The following is a 19875-nucleotide window of genomic DNA, read 5'->3' on the forward strand; positions in this document are numbered from 1 at the left end:
GTAAGATTTACCAATTGGAAATTTTACCAAATGAATTCATGAGTTTTTTCAGGTCTTAACTGTGTAGAAACAAATGATGCCTTCTTACTCATGGCATGTTACTTTCTTGAGGCATTTCTATTATTCCTTATTTCCCTTCCAAGAATGTTAATAAGAAACTAGGAAACTTAAAACATACATACATATGCATACACACACACACACACACACACACACACACACAGAGTTTTGGGGAATCCACATTACTATGCTTATCCAAAAGCATGTTGTCTGTTCTATGTACTAATGACAGTGGATGAAAAGAATTTACTTGCCTTTGTTATTATGGCAAGGTCTATGAGGAAGGAAATACAAAGTGGTCAGGGAGCACACAGAAGAGATAGGTTGCCAACACTGGGCACTTGAGGAGAACATTTCTGAAAAAAAAAAAAAAAAAAAAAGGAAAAGCCCCAATATTGAGTTAATCAGTTTATGAACAGGGAAAAGAAAGAAAGGTGTTCCAAGAAAGATAATGTTTCTCAGAAAATTTACATTTAAGAATAATAGCAAAACATTGTGTTAAAGAGGTAAAAACACGTCAAATCACGGAAAAGATCTAAATATTATAATAATGGAAAATCGGTTTGGAGAACCTTGGAAACATTTGGATTTGTGTAAATGTTATACATTTTAGAAAGATTATCCTGGCAGTTGGGTGAAATGGGTTGAAAGTGGCAAAAGTGAAGGCAACTTGGGCAATTAAATATGATGCTCCAGGAATCTCATGATGATGAAGAAAAGCAGATAATTAAAGAATATCTAAAATGTGGAATCAATAGAAAGTGTTGACTAATTTGAGATGGTTAAGAGGTGTATGAAAAGAAGGGTAAAACTCAATCAGGATTGATCAACTGAGAGAACATGAAAGGAGTGACTTGGTGGAGGGGAAAAACATATACATTTAATTTTGAAAATATTGTATTATTTGTGTGTATGTGTATGTGTATGTGTGTGGGTGAGGGGTAAGCTTCTTGTGCAGATTGTTTCAGGGACATAGATACATATACATATTTATTTCTTTTTTCCTCAGTTTTAGCATATTCAAATATGGTTATTTATTCTTGTCTTTTGAAGGCTAGGGGTTCTTTGGTTAGTATATTTTGGTTTGGTTTTGCATTATTTTCATTTGTTTGTTTTTCTTCTTTGTTTTTCTCTGTTTTCTTCTGCTAACAGCCAAATTCTATTATTCTCTCTTCCTCTCTCTCATTACTGTTTCTCCTATTCTCCTCTTTCCTTACAATGATTACCTATTACATCTCGTCTGCATTTTCTCTGTTCACTTCTTAAAATCATAAACCCTTTTCAACCTTTCTAGTGCATCATCTTTTCTCTAAATTAATTGTATTTTTACAATCTTTTAGAAATAATTGTTTTACATAACTACTGTATCTTCCCTTAATGCTGATGCAATTATTACTTATGTGGATGAAATAGTTGACACCTGTTGTTTGCTTCAAAGGCAGATCTAATTTATGATTATTGTTTTTACTGTTGATAATTTCTGGGGCTGGGGATGTGGCTCAAGAGGCAGTGCGCTCGCCTGGCATGCGTGCAGCCTGGGTTCGATCCTTAGCACCACATACAAACAAAGATGTTGTGTCCACCGAAAACTAAGAAATAAATATTTTTTTAAAAAAAAGATACTTGCTGACCCCACCATTCCTAGTTTTTTAAGTCACAATACCTGACTTCAAATTATACTATAAGAGCTATAGTAAGAAAATGTATGGTACTGGCATAAAACCACAGACTCAGACAGTGGTACAGAATAGAAGATACCGAGCTAATCTGTGTCACCTATAATCATCTGATTCTTGACAAAGATGCCAAAAATATACATTGGAAAAAAGACATCCTTTTTAACAAATGATGCTGGAAAAACTAGTTATTCAAATGTATAAGAATGAAACTAGACACTTATCTCTCAATACAAACAATAATCAACTCAAAATGGATCAAAGAATTAGGAATTTGGAATTCCTAGAAGAAAACATAGTGTCAAAACTCCAGATTTTAGACACAGGCAATAATTTTCTCAATAGGACCCCTTAAAACTCAGAAAATGATGCCAAGAGTTAATAAATGGGATAGCATCAAATTAAAAAGCTTCTGCACAGCAAAGGAAACAATTAGGACTGTGAAGAGAGAACCTATAAAATGGGATAAAAATCTTTGCTACCTACTTTCTTACAGAGAATTAATATCCAGACTATAAAGAGTTCAAAAAAATTATACCAAAAATAAATAAATAAATAACTCAATTAGTATATGGGCAAATGAATTAAACATATTTCTTAAAAAAAGAAAGTAAATGACCAATAAATATATGAAAAAAAATGCTCAACATCTTTAGCAATTAGAGAAATGCAATACACTAAGATTTCATTTCACTCCATTTAGAATGGAGTTCTCAAGAATATAAATAATAATGAGTGCTAGAGAAGATTTGAAGAAGAAATGAACACTTTTATACTGTTTGGGGACTGTAAATTAGTACAACCACTATGGGAATCAGTATGGAGGTTCCTTAAAAGACTAGACATGAAACATGACCCCACTGACTTCTCAGAATTTATCCTGAATAATTAAAGTCATCATACTAGTGATACATGCAAACCCATGTTTATTATGCCACAATTCACAATAGCCAAACTATGGAACCAGCCTAGGTTTCCATCAGATGGTGAATGAATAAAGAAAGTATGTATACACAATGGAATTTTATTCAGCTATAAAGAAATATACAATAATGTCATTTGCAGGAAAATGGATGGAAATGAAGACCATTATGTTAAGCAAAATAACTCAAACTCAGAAGTTAAAGGTCATGTGTTTTCTCTCACGTGCAGAAGCTAGAGAAAAAAGGAAAAGAAAGATGTGGCTAGATCTCATGAAAATCAAAGAGATATCAGTAGAGGAAAGGGACCAAGGGTTGAAAGGTCGGGAGGGAAGAGGGAAATGCTGAGGAGTGATATTGGCCAAATTTTATTATTATACTATGTATTGTGTGCACGCACCAATATGTTACAACAAATTCTATAATACATCTATAAAATGTAAGTATAATACATTAATAAAAAACTGTGGTGAAAAAAAGAAGTGAATGAGTAGAAGCCAACAAAGGTTAGGGTTGGAGAGAGCAGATCTGGCAGATGAACTTGCAAGTGCAAATATGTGAAGGTCAAGGTCATATGCCCTCAGTGCTGGAAGTACTCCTGAAAACTATTGTAGTACAAGGATGATCTTGGCTTCCAGGAATTTTAAAAAAATAATTCTAAATTATTACATTTAGGCAACCAACCATACAGAGAGGGTAGAACTAGATAGAAAGGGATATTAGAGTTTAGGATATTTCCATTTCAGAGTGAGTCACTAAGAAAATATGGACTCATTCTTTATGAATTTTAACACTTTTGAGTTTCATTGTATGTGTGAGACACTGTCAGAAAAAGTGAATACCATAATATACATTATAAAAGTTGCCTTTAGTATTATAATTATTATTTATTTATATTGTTGTTGTTTTGGTACCAGACATTGAACCTAGGGGCACTTAACCACTGATCCCTGTCCTCAGTTCTTTTTATTTTTTATGTTGAGACAGGGTCTTACTACACTGCTTAGGTCCTTGCTAAGTTGCTGAGACTAATTTTAAACTTGAAATCCTCCTACCCCACTTGAAGATTAAACACCCAAGAAGCACCAAGGCAAGTGTAGAAAGAAAGTTTTATTTAAGAAAAGTATAGGCACAGACTTCCCTTCCAAAGAGAAGGGGCTCCAGAGCTGGGTATCCTTAGGAGCAGGGTATGTCTTGCTCTTTTATATACCCTCAAATGCCCCTTTTAATTATTACTTTCTCTTTCTTCTTCATGTATGTGCTGGAGAGCAGGGACTTCAGGGGTTAATTGTTAGCAACTCAGAGTGCCCAGGAGCATGATCACAGAGGTTAATAATGGTGGAGAGAGATGATTTGAATCATGGTCATTTTGACTGCCTTGTGGCTGCATTTGTGCTGGGAACTACCTGTGCAAAGGTATGGGTCAAAAGGGCCCAGTTGCTATAGTGACACCAGCCGGAGGACACTCTGTGCAAAGGCTCACAGTTATCAGTTGAGACCTTGAGTTCAGGCATGAACTCCCAGGGATAGAGAATTCTGAGCAAAACAAGATGACCCTAATGTCTTGCCAGTGCTGCGTCTTTCAGATTGCCTGCATTGCTGAAAATTTCCCTAAAATAACATTTTGATGAAACCTACACATTAAATGTGTTGACCTAGCTCTGGGTCAGTCAAACTCTAGTATAGTTTGACAACCCACCTTGCCCCAGCTTTTTCTCTGTATGTTGATCTGTTTGTCTTTTCTGCATTCCAGATTGCCCCTTGTCTAGTATCTCCTTAATTAACAGCCATGGCTGACAGATGGGGCTGTGGCAAACAACACATTGTTTTCTCTTTGATTACCAATCCTTATCCTCTCTCAACCCCCCTCATCCATTACCTACACTGACTACCTGACCTCCATACCTGTCTCAGTTTGCAGAGGAATGTGACACATCCTGTCCACTTAGGCACATGTGGCTGTAGGCAGATTGCTTTCTCTCTGGTGAGGGAGCAAATGAAGTATATGATCAGCACAGTGGGCCCAATATATAGAATTATTCTCTTAACCTCATGTTTCTACCATCCTCATCTTTCTGTCTCCCTACCCTATTGTATAATTAGTTTTTGAGTGAAAATTTTATATTCATTTCTTTTAAACGTACAATCCAATAATATTTGGTAACCTTATCAAGTTTTCATGTGATTCTTTAATAAAATTTTTATACATCAATCAATGCATTTTCCTTCTTTTGGATGGCAATATATAATCCACCTGGTTTAACACAAAATGTTGCCCTTGTGAAAGCATTTACTAAGGGAAATATTAAGTGCCTGGTTTTTCTTCCTAGGAAAAAAATAACACACCAAAGCCCTCAATTTTAATATGACAATGAAAGGAAAAAACATCTTTTAAACATTAAGTCACATTTCAAATGTTCATTAAAAATCCTTCGTACACTCATCTTCCTACTTTTGTTTTTTTTCCGTAATAATTAAGCTTCTCTAGTATCAGTTTTTAACATAATATGCTAATTAGGAAGATTAGTTTACAGTTGTCTGTAGTGACTGGGGATTAAAATGACCACTTTAAAGTAAAATAATGTTCAATGTTCCTCCAGGGTTGGTGATAGAAATGGGATTTAAAATCAATTCCTCAAGGCTAGTTCAGGGTTCTCTAAAGTGACCATGTCACATGTCCCAGCAGAAAAAAAAAATATATAATTCAGGAACTTATTGTCACAGATTTCACAATGAAATATTTGATTAGTAATTTGTTTTTGGAGTCTCAGAATTTAACAAACTTTCTAAGAATGCTGAGTCTAAAGTCCAGAATATTGTTGTCCAGGACACTTCCACTACTGTTTTAAGATTAAAACAGAACAAAACAAAAATCCAGAGAAAATCATAGCAAAATAGTATAGCTGTTGCTTAAGATCATGGAGCAGTCATAGGGGAAAAATATCTTTTCCTTAGTTGTTGCTAGGTTAATGGTTGATACTCCAATGACAAAAGATAGGTTAGCAAAATAAAAGCATCCAAATTTACCTAATATAAGTTTTATATGACTTGGGAAACTTCAGAAATGAAGACCCAATTAAATAGGAAAAACTGTTTTTATGCTTAGGTTTCATGAAGACTGGACAATTGTATAAAAGTTTGGACAAAAGGAGGTCTAAACCAGTAAAATGGGATAAATGTAGCAAGTCCTATTGGTTTAGACTCTTGTTGGCTTCTCTGACTTCATTCCTTCCCATGGTGTCTAGAAGGACCCCCTGGAAGGAGGGTCTTGTGACCTACTTTAGGGGACATCAGAGAATTCCTTAATGGCTCAGAAGAGCATGGTGGGAGAAGGTCACAGCTTCTTGCTTCTGCTGTTTTCTCAAATACCCAGGTGGCATGTTTTGACTGAAGTCCTGAACCTCTCTCAGTACTTCATTTCATATTTAGAAGGAACAGAATTATGGAAAAGAGTAAGCCTCTGTGTCTGTTTTTATGTAATGTAAATGGTTTATATATACATTTTTATACTAAAATTTTCTACCTTCTTTTTAAAGAGTGGAGATCATTAAACTAACTGCTGTAGGTATCAGTGGAGTGTACATCACATATGTGAATAAAGATGTCTGGTTGTTATTGTTTTTTTACTTGAGGAGAGACGAAGCATTTGTGAACTCACTGTGAGGTGACAGACTTTGACACTAAGGGAAATAAAATTGTTTATTTGCTGGTAAATCATTTCACATACACTATGCTTTATATAAATATGCACTTTGATATCAATGTTTTTAAATGGAATAAAATATTCAAATTTTTAATTGAATAAGAGAAATGTGTAGGGGCTGTGGATATAGCTTAGTTGGTAGAATGCTTGCCTTGCATGCAGAAGGCCCTGGGTTCAACCCCAGAACCACCACCCCCAAATATATATATATATGTGTGTGTGTGTGTGTGTGTGTGTGTGTGTGTGTGTGTGTGTATAGCATAGATTATGTTTTCCTCTGGATTTCTGGATGGAGTACTTTTTATGATAAACTCTTCTACTAACTCTAAGTACGATCATCTATGTTGTTCCTCCAGGGTAAGGATCTTCATGCATTAAAATATTCTCCACTGTCCTTGATGTTATAATGGCACTTAATATTGACCATTTTTTTCAGAAGAGAAAATTTGCAGTAGTATACATTAGAAAAATATTTTTAATTGTATATGTGCGTGATTTGTCTCGATTTGACCATTTTAGGAAATATAAATGTCTTCCAAATAAAATAATTGTTTGGCATTTTGTCTCACAAATTACTTCTTATCTGAGAGGTATAATAATTAGAGGGCCATTATTGTTTTTATGATGTGAATTGGGCTTTTTTATTTCCCCTTTATTTAATGCAACTCTATTTATTACTTAACTAGTGTGACAAATGTGGCTTGAAATAAAAATGGTGCTATTATGAATGCAAAATGTGTTAGTGGTGGTAAAAGCAAATGTCACAGAGCACTCATTTTCCTCTTGATTTGGTGGAGTGGTGGTTGAGGAAAAGTCATAATGAACAGAATAATAGAATGGTTCATGCTTTAGTAGAATGGAATTTTACTTTGATTTACTGAAAGGACACACATTAATAAGCAGGCAACGAATGCAACTTGCAAAACACAGTAGTTGTCAGACATTCAATTATTTTTCTTCTACTTTACACTGTGAGCTAATCAGGATTTGAACCACAATACAGATTAATGGAAAGACACATTTCACAAAATTAATGATTTTTTACATTTAAGCAACAGTTTGAAAATGACAAGAAATAGACCAAGAACAGAGACTATGTATCTGTAAACACTACAAATTTGGAGCTGTTTGAAGTAGCTTTGTTATTCATGAATTTGAGTAAAATATTGCATATTATGATTATCAGATTATCATATACTACTGAGCTAGAAGCACAAAATGAATTATGATTCTTAAGAAGATTTTATTCTTTGTTCCATTAAAGTTACTGGTAATCCAAACTCATGTTTGCAACAACTGGGTTGAAAACACATGATGTAAGTGTGCCCCCATGTGGCTATAGATTAGTTTGTAAGAATGTCAGAAAAAGCATTAATGGAAAAAGGGCTTAAATTGGTTACATTTTTCCAATAAGAATTTACTAGAACATCCATAGTGAAGTGTTGTCTCCTATTTTTAAAAATTAATGTAAGTTACAGAATCCATAATTTCTTCCATCATTATTACAAATATTTTTTTTTTATGTTCAGCCATCAAACATTTAACCTGTGTATCTACCTCTGATTTGGAAAATGTAAAGATCCACTAATCAGAAACAAAGATTTATTTTTCCTCACAAATGTGGTTTTGGTTGAATAAAACTTGAGAACTTCTGCACAAGTGTTTTAAAGTACATTTTGTGGTTAAACTGAATGATGCATGAGGTAAGAATTTTTGTTCTAGGGCAGGCCCATGATCTGAACAACTTATTTGTTCACATATATGATGTACATGAAGACTAATTTATTTCTAATTTTTTTAATCCATAAGATACTGGATATTTATAATAAATATTAGTGATCCTACAGAATTCAAAATCCCTTGTCCACAGAATTTCTTTGTAGAATTGACAATTTTCATGATATTTTGACAAAAAGGTATAATTGCCCAGTTAATCATCTTCATTTATAACTCTAGTCATTAATCCCATGATACAGAGTCTTGTCTGTCAGCCAGTTCATGCTTCTGGAAGAGCTAATTCTTAATGACCCTGTTGTGTAAGCCCACATCAGATCCCTGAAATAGTGCAGTGTGTCTGCACTGGACAAGTCTTGGAAATGATTGAGTTGATTGTATTACAGGTCTAAGGCAAGCAGGACTGGGGAATATTTTAACTCAGGAAAATAAATCTTGAGCTGAAGAGGAAAGTATCAGAATAATGCTAGAATGTGTTTGAGGGGCATTTCTTTTTGTTTGTTTGTTTGTTTGTTTGTATGTCTTTCATTTGTTTGAACATGGAATGAAGCAGCGAAGACCCAAGGCTGCTTTGGGATGCTTCACACCCAAGGCACAGACTGTATGGTTAGAAGACTGAATTTTCAATTGAAATGGGTATTTAAATCTTAACCAACCTTAACATTGTTTCTCTCAGTGGGCATTTCTGTAGGTGAAAGCAACACTTCTCATATTTTCATTATGTTACTACCTCTGAGCCCCAAATATTGTACATCTACTCCAAATTCTTATGATAAAAACTCAAAAAGTAAAACAAGATATAGATTTAATTTTAAAGAATGCAATCATAATATAATATAAACCTTAATTTTTTTCATCACCAAAAAATATTTCTCCTTAATTAAAATATATTGGTTAGCATTCAAGAAAAGTTTTTTGAGTTCAACCATAGGATTGGAAGAAATTTAACTTTTAAATTAACTTTCATTTTTAATTTGGTCCTTTAATGTTATTTTAAAAGCCCTTAGATGATAATAATTCATAAACAATATTGATGACTGTCACTTTTTACACAGATCAAAATGAGTTCTGATATTTTTAAAGCAAAAGTTGAATCATTTTTCACCCCACTATTTCTATCTAAAAGAGAAACATAATGATAATCAGAATTAAAAGTCTAAATAGCAATAATATTAATGTTCCAAATAATATACTTTTTCATTTCTGGAAAATTTTTCTCACACTAAAGATAAATAGGTTTTAAAAGAGTGGTAGGAGACCAAAATAACAATGGATGAGATTATATTATTTGTAGTATTAATTTAAAATTTCACAGTATGGAATATCTACTAAGGAAGTTATGACTTGCTCTTGTATAGATATTGGTTCCTAGCCAGAAAACTTTATTGAATGTCTGATCAAAATGACTGTTCTAGGATTTTTGTGCTTGATAGCTTAGGCTCCTTAATAATAATTTATATTCTGCAAAAGAATTTCAATTTTATTTTTAATAGTTTATTTTTTTATTTGTGTGTGTTATTTCCTTTGACTCTGTGTATGTTACTTCCTTTGTGTGTATGTTTTTTTTTTTTAAAGCCACGGACCTGCTAGTCAAAATTATTTATTGTTATAATCATTCTTACGTGTGTAGAATGGAAATGTGTTACCCAACAATGAAGTAACTACATCAAAAGACAGAGCTATTAAAATTCACCTGAACTGTAGTTCGGCAAATTGCTTAATTTATGTTCCCTGAATCTCACCTTTTAAAAATCTAATTACTTCTCTTTAAAGAAACATTATAAATCTTATGCTTGACTTAATAGTCTAACTTAATATTACTTTTTACAATTGTAGGATAAATGATGTGGTAGACACTTTTAAAAATAAAAGAAATTCACCATTTTTTTCTTCACAAATAAAGTAATTTAGTTTGTAAGACACCAATTTAGCTTTGAGAAAGTAGAGTTTGACCATTAGGATACAATATACTATTTAGAGTGTACCGTTTAGATCTAATAGAGAAAGTCAGCATTTCTTTTAAAAATCTTCTGTTTGTTCCTTCTTGCTACTCATATTCACAAAACTCAAAATACACTAGGCTGATAACTTTTTTTTTTCCATTTTCTCTTGTGGTTTAGTATTGTTATCCCAAACCTCATGTGGTCATCAACTGTAAAGATGTTCCATGCCATTTTGTAATAAGATTTGAGGAATGGGTACTCTACTGAAGACCTTTAGGCTACAAAGCTTACATTGTATGTTTAATTATATATTTTTCCCTCTCTTAACCAGAACTATGTAAATAGACATTATTGAAATTTTCAAGTCTAAACATAATTGGGCAATAGTGATTTTTAAGGAAAAAGATAGCAGATATAATTGTACTTAATTATTCTTCATATATAATTGCCCATCAACAAGAATATGTATAGTGAATGCTTCATCTGCAGCTGCTAAACTGAGGTACAATTAACGAACAAAATACTTTGTACCATTTTTGAACAGTCTCTGTATTATTGGCCCAGTTATATTATCAAAAAGAGTGAATGCCTTTAAAAATCTGGCCAATGGAAATGTTATGAAATACTCTGCATTTTTTATTACTCTATTTTAAAATAGGCCATTTTCAGAAGTTTATTTCTAAGAAAATTCAGTGTGACTAATATGTACTGTTATAGTCACCAAATATGTCATTTTTTAGACCTGTGGATCAGAATTTCTATTCTCCATGTTACAGAGAAATTGAAACTTACCAAGTATAGGTGATGATGCATTCAATTTTTATGCATGAAAAATGTTAGCTTTATAATTCTAGCTATATTTCTAGATAAGCTAATATCTATTCAAAGTAATCACATAGCACCTTTTATACACATATGTCTTGAAAAGAGTACATAGCAAAAGTAGTGAAAAAAAGGATTGATTAGAAAAGCCCACAGTCTTTCAGATTCTCTTTGATTATTATATCTGTCACTGCATCAAACACAAACTTGACATTCTGGGTATCAGTAGCACAGGTCATGTGGGAATAAATTTCCTTATCTTCTTTTTTTAAATTCAGGTCTAGAAACTGATTCTTGATGTAGTTCCCTGCATCTTCAAATGTATTTGGCCCTAGTTAAACAAAAAGCAAGTAAGTATTAATTGTATGTCACAAAGGATAAAATGTAAATAATACTAGTACCTATTAGGTTTTTACTTTGCATGCTGCTATTTGATATACCATGTATTGAAAAATTAAAATAGGAAGGGTAAATCACCAGAGATTTGTGCAACTTGTACTTGGTGCTATAACTGTGCTTCCCACAGGGGGAAATCCAGAGGATAAAAATAGAATCTGTACGAAAAAGCTCACAATACAGTAGAAATACCAACATATTTACAAAGCAAGTGAGCAAAGCAAACCTGTATATACATCAAATGCTGTGAGTTGGTGTTCCTGTGGATGTGCATGTGTTTTAATACAAACTAAAAAAGTGAATGGAAATGTTAGATGATGAGGCTGAAAAAGGAGGTCCTACTTGAGTTGGACCTTGACAGAGAGTTTAGAAGGGAGAAGAGAAAAGTATGAATGAAACTGAACAGTGCAAGTGAGAGTGCCTGTACCTCTAGCCTTGAGGGTAGAGTTAGGAAATGAATTAAGAGTTGAAGAAGCAAATGACTATTGTGGAGGAATTGAAGTAATCAAGTTGAATAGATGATATAGGCCAGATCATAGGCTGTTTCTAATCAAACCAAGATGAGAACATGGAAGGTTATAAAGAAGTCTCTGGACTGATGTTTTCACTGAGCAATAACATGAGGAAAACTGTGCATGAGAAACCTTACTATTAGGACATACCATAGGTCACTTGAGAAAATGAGAAATAAAATAGGTTAGCAGACAATACAGGTCAGCATAAAGTGGCATATTAATTGGTTTTATAAACCAAATGTGCTTTGAGAAGACTTGACATAGGAAGGATCATAATAATTTCCCAAGGACATAAGGTTTAGTCCTCCCTGTCTTTGTTACCTGGAGCAAAAATTTATGAGAGACAATCTTTAAAACCAAATAACATGGCTGGGTCGGGGAGTAGCTCAGTGGTAGAGTGCATACCTAGCATGAGTAAGGCCCTGGGTTTGATCCCCAGTCCTGAAGAAAAAATAAAGATTTGTATGAAGATAGGATATGAAAACAAAGCCATAAAACATGGCTAAAATCCCAAACACTGGCAGAATCAAAGCTGATGAACATGTATAATCACAGGAAACTTCATTCACTGCTGGTGGGAATGCAAAATGGTATAGTCATTATGGAGGGCAGTTGGCAATTTCTTTGTGCTTCTATGGGGCTTCCTAAAAATATGTCCGCATAAAATCCTTCACATGGATGTTTATCACAAATTTTTCATAATTGCTAAAACTTGAAAGCAACCAAATTATTCATTAATAAGTGAAAGGATAAGCAAATTGTGGTTTGTTTATGGATTGCAATATTATTTGGGAATTTAAAAAAAGAACTCTCTGTCAATAAAATAAAACTTGGAGAAAACTCACCTGCATATTGCTAAGGCAAATAAGCCAGTCAAAAAATTCTACATACCATGTGACTTGAGGTTTATGATATTCTGGAAAAAGTGAAACTATAAAAGAGTAAAAAGATCAGTGGTTTCTACCAGTTGAAGGGCAGGAGGATGGCATAAATAGGTGGGACCCAGGAGATTTTTTGCCACCAAAACTGTTGTGTGTAATATGATAATCATGTTCTGGTTTGGATCAACAATGTCCCCCAGAGGCCTATGTTAAAGCCTTTGTACCCAGCTTGGCATAAATGAGAGGTGGCGGAAATTCTAAGAGTTGAGGTCTTTGGGGGACATTCTAGTCAGTGAAGGTGTGCCCTCAAAGGGGATTGTGGGACCTTTCTTCCTTCTCAGCCATGATGAGGTGAACAGGCTTCTTCTGCCACACATTATCACCATGATTTACTGCTTCATCAAAAGCAACAGGCTAACCAACCAAGAATTGAAATCTTAAAACCATAAAATAAAATAAATAATTTTTTTCCTAAGTTGATTGAACTCAGACATTTGCTATAGTAACAGAATGCGTACTAACCGAGATAGATATATGGTATGCATGTGGCAAAACACATAGACCATAGAACACCACAAAGAGTGAACCCTGATTAAACTTTGGACTTTAGATAATAATGTATCCATATCAATCATCCATCAGTCAAGGCATCAACAAGGCATTCATCTGTTTACAAAGCAGGAAGTTGCATTTGAATTTGAAAAAACACTTTTATGGAACTTGATCTTTATAGTCACTGACTAACAAGATTGATTCTAGAATTCTGGAACCTACAGAAACCAGAAAAGGCAAAGATGCCTCTATTTTCAAATTCATTGATGCTATTTGCCTGGAACAATTCAGACATTGAAGAGTCACTATGATCTAACATAGCATTACTTGTTTTCATTAGTATGTATGTTTAAAATGCCCATCTGAAATAAAATTTGCATTCCCATTATGTTGAAGATAAAAGTTTGAAGTGTCATTGATGTACTAAATGTGACTCTCATCTAAAATTTTCCAGTTTGTTCAGTGGGTATATATTTTAAATAGTATGGAAAAGATGACTTTTTTCTCCTTAAATGGTCTTTTCATTGACCAACAATCTGTTTCTTTTAACATCCATTTATTTATTTATTTTACAGTAGAATGCATTTTGATATATTGTACACAAATAGAGCACAACTTCTCATTCCTCTGACTGTACATGGTGCAGAGTCATTCCAGTAGTATAAACATACATGTATATAGGATAATAATGTCTGTCTCATTCTACCTTCTTTCAGATCTCTACTATCCCTCCTCTCCCTCTCCTTTCTATACAAACCAAAGTTTCTTCATTCTCCCCTATCCCTCCACCCCACTATGGATCAGCATCTACTTATCAATGAAAACATTAGGCTTTTCATTTTGGGGGATTGGCTTATTTCACTTAGCATGATATTTTCTAGTTCCATCCATTTACCAGCAAATGTCATAATTTCATGAGAAGATGACTTTTTATTTGTAAGATTCTTTTCAGTTTGGATCATAGACATGACTAAATTACAATGATCAGTTTCATCCTCATAAATATTAAATGTCAAGATTCGGACAGGAAAATATACATCTATATAACAACTTATAGCTATGGATCAAAAGGAAAAAAATCTTACCAGTATATTCTGGAAAGCAAATGCTAAGATGCACCTTGTTGACCTTTTCTTGAAAGAGGTCTTTTTTATTGAGAAAGAGGACAATGGAGGTGGTTGCAAAGTACTTGTGATTACAGATACTGTTGAACAAGTGAAGACTTTCATGCATTCTGTTCTGTTAGGTATGAAAGACAAGAATGTGTAGCATTATTATTTGCAAAATGTGACAATTGGGCATCCTAAACAAGGATCTAGAAGTGATATTTATCTTGGAAGGCCTTCATTGAGTTGGGAAATGCCATAGCACTATTGAACAAGGAAAGGCTTTGTTATTTACCTTGGTCTTTTTTTCCTTTCAGACTTACCACTTCTTCATCTTCTACTAGGACCATGTCATAGGCACTGAGAGCAGCACAAAATATAATGCACGTAACTCCTTCAAAGCAGTGAATCCATTTCTTTCTCTCTGATCTCTGTCCACCTACATCAAACATTCTTTTTTAAAAAAAAAAATCAAATGAATATTGAATCTTGCAAAGATCTTCCAAAATTTGCAAAAGGTTAACATAGTTATAAATGGATGCTCCTACAGTCTTGAAATGTATTCTTTTGATTTTTATGGATTATAATATGTATCTTATTTGGTCTACTTGCAACTCAAGGACAGCAAAAAAAGTAAAAGTTCATCTTTTTTTTCTTGTTGTTGTCTTCTATCTCTATACAGAGTAGAGTAAAATAATTTCGACACTGAGTAAGTGGAAAATTTAAAGGCAGTTTAGTTTTAATGAAAAAAAAGTACTAGTTTTAGAAGACTTGGCCAAACTTTTATATATATATATATATATATATATATATATATATATATTTTTTTTTTTTTTTTTTTTTTTCTCTAGAAAGAACAGAAAGTGCAGAAAGATAGGGCGCCTCTATAGTGTTGTTGCCATGATTCTTGCCTGATTTCTTAGTCCTTCCTACAAGCAATTATTTGCATCCTATGGACTAGACACTGTGCTACATCTGCTTACACAAATATGAACAGAAGTTGTCACTATATTCAAAGAATTTGCCATCTCACAGAGGGAAAAGTAAGCAAGTTGTTATAATATTATGTAATAAATATTCAATACTTGGGAACATGTCAGCACTGAGGAAGAGTTAAGTCAGCTTGAGGGATCATTAAACTTACAGAAGGAGTTTGAAAATTTTATCTTCCCTGTACTTCTACATTTTGGTAAAAGGCAGCATCATAGACAGGGAAATGCAACAGTAATTACCCTTAAATTACTCCCTTTCCCCCAAATACTACATATCCAAAATACACTACCTAATTCATCCATTTCTTTCCAACTCCTCTCTTCTGGTGCAAGTCAACAACATTTCTCACCAGGACCCCTTCAAAGTGTCTAACTGGTCTCTGTTTCCACTCTTATGGCCCTCAAACTGGTTCCCACAGCACCCAGAATTTTGTTTCAGTGTATCTAATTTGATATTTTAGGGAATTTAACAAATTCCTTATCATACCAGTTTTCCACTTAAAATCTTTCAATGGGTTTCTTTCCCTTGGAACAAATCACGAACTTGTGATGATTGACTTCAGTTGTTCTGGTTCCTGCTCTCCTTTCCAAGCCTATTTCCTTTCACTTTCTTGTCCTTAATACTGTCTAATCACGGGGCTGTTTTTGCTGTCTTTGAGCTTTTGCATGGTTTGTCTCTTCTTCCTGTCACAGGGATTTCTTTCTTCTTATGTGACCCTTTCTTTCACAACTTTCAGGCCTTAGTCTGTTTCCTCCATAAAGTAGGCTTTCTGAAAGGCCATGCAAATTGTATCTCTCTTCACCCCCCTATCTATTTGCTATATATGGCCTTACTCTCTTTCCTTTATAATAGTCATCATAATCAATAATTAACTTTGTAAAATAATTTTTTCACATTTGATATCTGTCATTTCCCTAATAGAATAGCAGCCCCACAATGGAAGGGACCACTATGATATAAAACTGCTTTATTTTCAGTGCCTTGGCACCATGCCTGATACATACAGACATGCAATAAATTCCTTCTAAATAAATTAATAGAATCCATGTTAATGGAATGGAGGCAGAAATTTTTACACAAAACACATGCATGTCATCAAAGCATGAGAGAATTTATCATGTTTGGGGGTCAAAAGTAGTTTATATATTTAGAAAAAGATCAAAGTAAAAACATTGAGATAATTATCATTTACTCATTCATTAAAAAATACTTATAGGGCACTTATTATATGTCAGGCACCAAAGGTTTAGCTACAGGAAGTTCCTAATCCTGTGGAGACGGTGATGGTTGTTCTTGTGTTTGGAAACGAACTTAAAATATTCCCATACGATAGAGAGGGTAGGGCTCTTACTAGAAATGGAGTGACCATTAAGTATGGAAGGTGACAGATGTGGAGAAACCAAATAGGAGATGAAGGATTAGGCTCATCAGATGTCTGGGGAAGAATGTTCCATGCAAAGGCAGCAGAAGAAAAGAGCAAGAGCAAAGAATTTGAGGAAAGAGGAGTATGCTGGACACATTTGGCTACCAATAGTTTAACTGCACCTTCATGTTACATGAGAATTTGGATTTTATATCATCATCAGTAGGGGACTGTGGGAGGTCTTAGATATGAAATTTGCCTTGTGTGTGTGTGTTGTTATCACTTTGAACTGAATACAGAAGATCAATTTGATGAAGAAGAGACCAGGGGCAAACAAATAAGTTACAGGGATGTTGTGCCAGGTTAAAATCAAATTAATAATTACTGGAAAGCATCTAAGATATACCATCTTCAAAGAAAATAACTCTACTTGTGATAATAAATACCAACCAGCTGACTTACTAGAGATAATCAAAAGAACTATACATTATACATCACATTTCCCATAGAAACCAAGTAGAGAATAGATATATAGAATACCAAAAATACATACTCACACACATGTATATATTTACTGATAAAAGGGGGAAAACTTGAGATGTTCTAAATTTAGTTACAGGTTAGAGGATACAGGAGAGGAGGGGATAAGAGAAGCAATTCAGCTAGTGGCTTTGTGTCAATCAAAAAGAGAGAAAAAGAATAAAAATAAAAACAAAAATCTATGGCAACTCCCTATGCATATACTGAAACCTTTGATTCAGAACTCCAGGAGTACCATCAAGGTGTCATTCTCATTTACTTATAGCCCCAACCAGCCAAGAGACAGGTGTTTCTCTTTGCAAACTCTCCTCCTAACCTAAAACTGTGCCCAATTCACATTGTCTCCACTGTTATCTCTGGTCAATGCAGGTTCAGTATAATCAATGCATGCCTTATTTTACCCAATTTTTCATTATAAAATATGTTGGCTTCTTAGACCCAGTGAACATTTTTTTCAGCTGCTACCCAGCTATGCTGCTTGTGACTTAAGAAATTTGTTGTTTCAATCAATCCTTTTATTTCAGGTTCTCATGGTCTCCAGAATTTTTACTTTATAGCACAATTACATGATCAGTAGTAGATTAAGTAGAAGCTCATAATATTGATTATAATGGTTAAAAGTTATGTGGATTAGAAATTTAAAATCTGTGTCTATAAAAAATATCATATATCAAACCCTCTACAGTTTCAAACATGTAAATAAATTAAGAAGGGGAAGTGAAATTTGACTTTAAGTTTGTATTTATGTGAAGGTTACCCAATAGTTTAATTTCTAATAATTAGTCAACATTCTCTAAGGAAGCAAGGATAATATGTATATATTCAGACATTTAAATATATATTCAAATATTTTATTAAATCATAAAAGCAATTTTGGGATTTTGTGTTGTTGTTGAAATTTTGCAAAAATAGAGACTAATCTATGCCTTTATTGAAATTACCTATGAGGTAAGTATGGGGGAAATGGAAACAGTTCAGATCTTGACTCCTCTTTACTCCTCAAATTCCCATGTCACAAATTGTAATACATTGGTCTTAATTTAACTCACTTAGTAAGAGTTTACTATTTGCCAGACATGTAATCATTGTGTAGCAACTAACTCATTTAAACCTCATCATGAACTTACAACGTCAACACAATTATTTTTTTTTTATTTTTCACATGAGCTGTTTCACAACTTGCTCAGGATTTATTCATTCAATTAATATTTGCTGAGGCTAATGTTTTCTAGGAACCATGATAGGTTATGTAGATATGGTTGTCATCCTGTGTAAGTTATTTTTTTTTAAATTTAGACCAGAGATCCCCACAGCTCCCACACCCTTACTAGTGGACTGGCATCATCTTCACTTTGAACATTACCCTTCTTTTACCAACCCAGAGAATAGTTCTATGTTGCCAAAAAAGTCATTGGGCAAAAATGTCAAACTCCTTCCTTCTGAGAAGTTTTTTTTTTTTCCTCCCATCATTTTAATGAGCATTGTATAGATCTTCTGGATTCCAGGCTTTCTACATACTCTCTATTTGATTATATTAGGTATCATTTTTATTTATTGGCGATAATGTGATACTTTGATTGAACAAAGATTAGTATTAGCTTGTGGATTCTGGTGAGGTGAAAGCAATCTATATCACTAGATTTAAATTTATGGTGGGTTTTTCAAACTCAAACCGCCACTCTTAGTCCCATCCACTAGATTTTAAGAACCTCCATGGTTTATCTTCAACTTCTATCCCTCTGCAGGGTTTGCTAGAGGCAAAACCAATTCATCATGGAACAAGGATGAAGGTGATTGGATGAGTGGAATATCTGTGCCAGGAGAGCCCAATGGTTAGTTTCCACAGTAGGAATGTCTGTGTTATAAGAATTAAATTCTAGGACACCTTGATTAAGTTTTATCCACTAAATAGAACTTGAATCTGCCCTGTTAGCATTTATTTTTGAATCTCCTTTTCTCAGCTTATTTTATGCCCAACTATCCATTTCCCTCTATTTTGATTGATACTCTTTTAATCACTCATATTCAAATCTCGGAAGTTTGAGAAAATCCTCTTTTCAAAGTTAGTTTGAATAATTGCTTAAATTCCATGCATGGGGATGACCAAATGTTTTACTTCAGAGAAAAAGAATATTTTTCTCATGTTAATGGTTTTATTTTGTTTTGTGTTTGTCAGGTGGTCTCTAATAAATAAAAACAATAATAAGAATTACCAAGTTAAGTCAATTCTAATTTATGGATTCTATGAAGCACATAAATTGCACAGAACCTGGAAAAATAAACTTCATATCCTTCCTACATATTTATTTTCTACAACATAATAGCCTTGAATGACTTTCCCCGAAATTGAAACATGTAAGAAAACTGAGATAAAAATGAAATTGAAAGTGGGCCCAGCAATCTCACTGTGTGTTTCCAGACATTCTCTTAAGATTTGACTTCTTTGCAGCTTACTAGTGACACATTAACACCAGGCATAAAAGGTAGCTGTTTTTCTCTCTAGGTAAATGTACACAAATATGACAAATAAGAACAGTGAGAATAATACTTTGTGGTATAAAATATTTATAGGAATTGTGTGATCTTCCTAAAAAGAAAATTCATATCTACTTTTTCTTGCCTTTGTGTCAGAAGGGAATATAGTACTATACCCACATTAAAGGTGATGAGA

The 19875-nt window shown here is 33.6% G+C and overlaps 1 protein-coding gene across 1 annotated transcript in view; it reads right to left on the reverse strand.

The window, feature by feature from the left end:
* Positions 1-10998: 10998 nt before the first annotated feature.
* The window catches only part of Gnat3 (G protein subunit alpha transducin 3), a 37952-nt gene continuing 29075 nt past the window's right edge, over positions 10999-19875 (reverse strand). Inside the window, exons 6-8 of the mRNA XM_026384972.2 lie at positions 14632-14761; positions 14288-14441; positions 10999-11189 (exon numbers count right to left, since the gene is read on the reverse strand). Of these exons, the coding sequence (XP_026240757.1) occupies positions 10999-11189; positions 14288-14441; positions 14632-14761 (475 nt within the window). The remainder of the gene's footprint in view (positions 11190-14287; positions 14442-14631; positions 14762-19875) is intronic.

This window comes from Urocitellus parryii, chromosome 3 (assembly GCF_045843805.1).
Source record: "Urocitellus parryii isolate mUroPar1 chromosome 3, mUroPar1.hap1, whole genome shotgun sequence".
In the NCBI taxonomy this organism is placed as follows: Eukaryota; Metazoa; Chordata; class Mammalia; order Rodentia; family Sciuridae; genus Urocitellus; species Urocitellus parryii.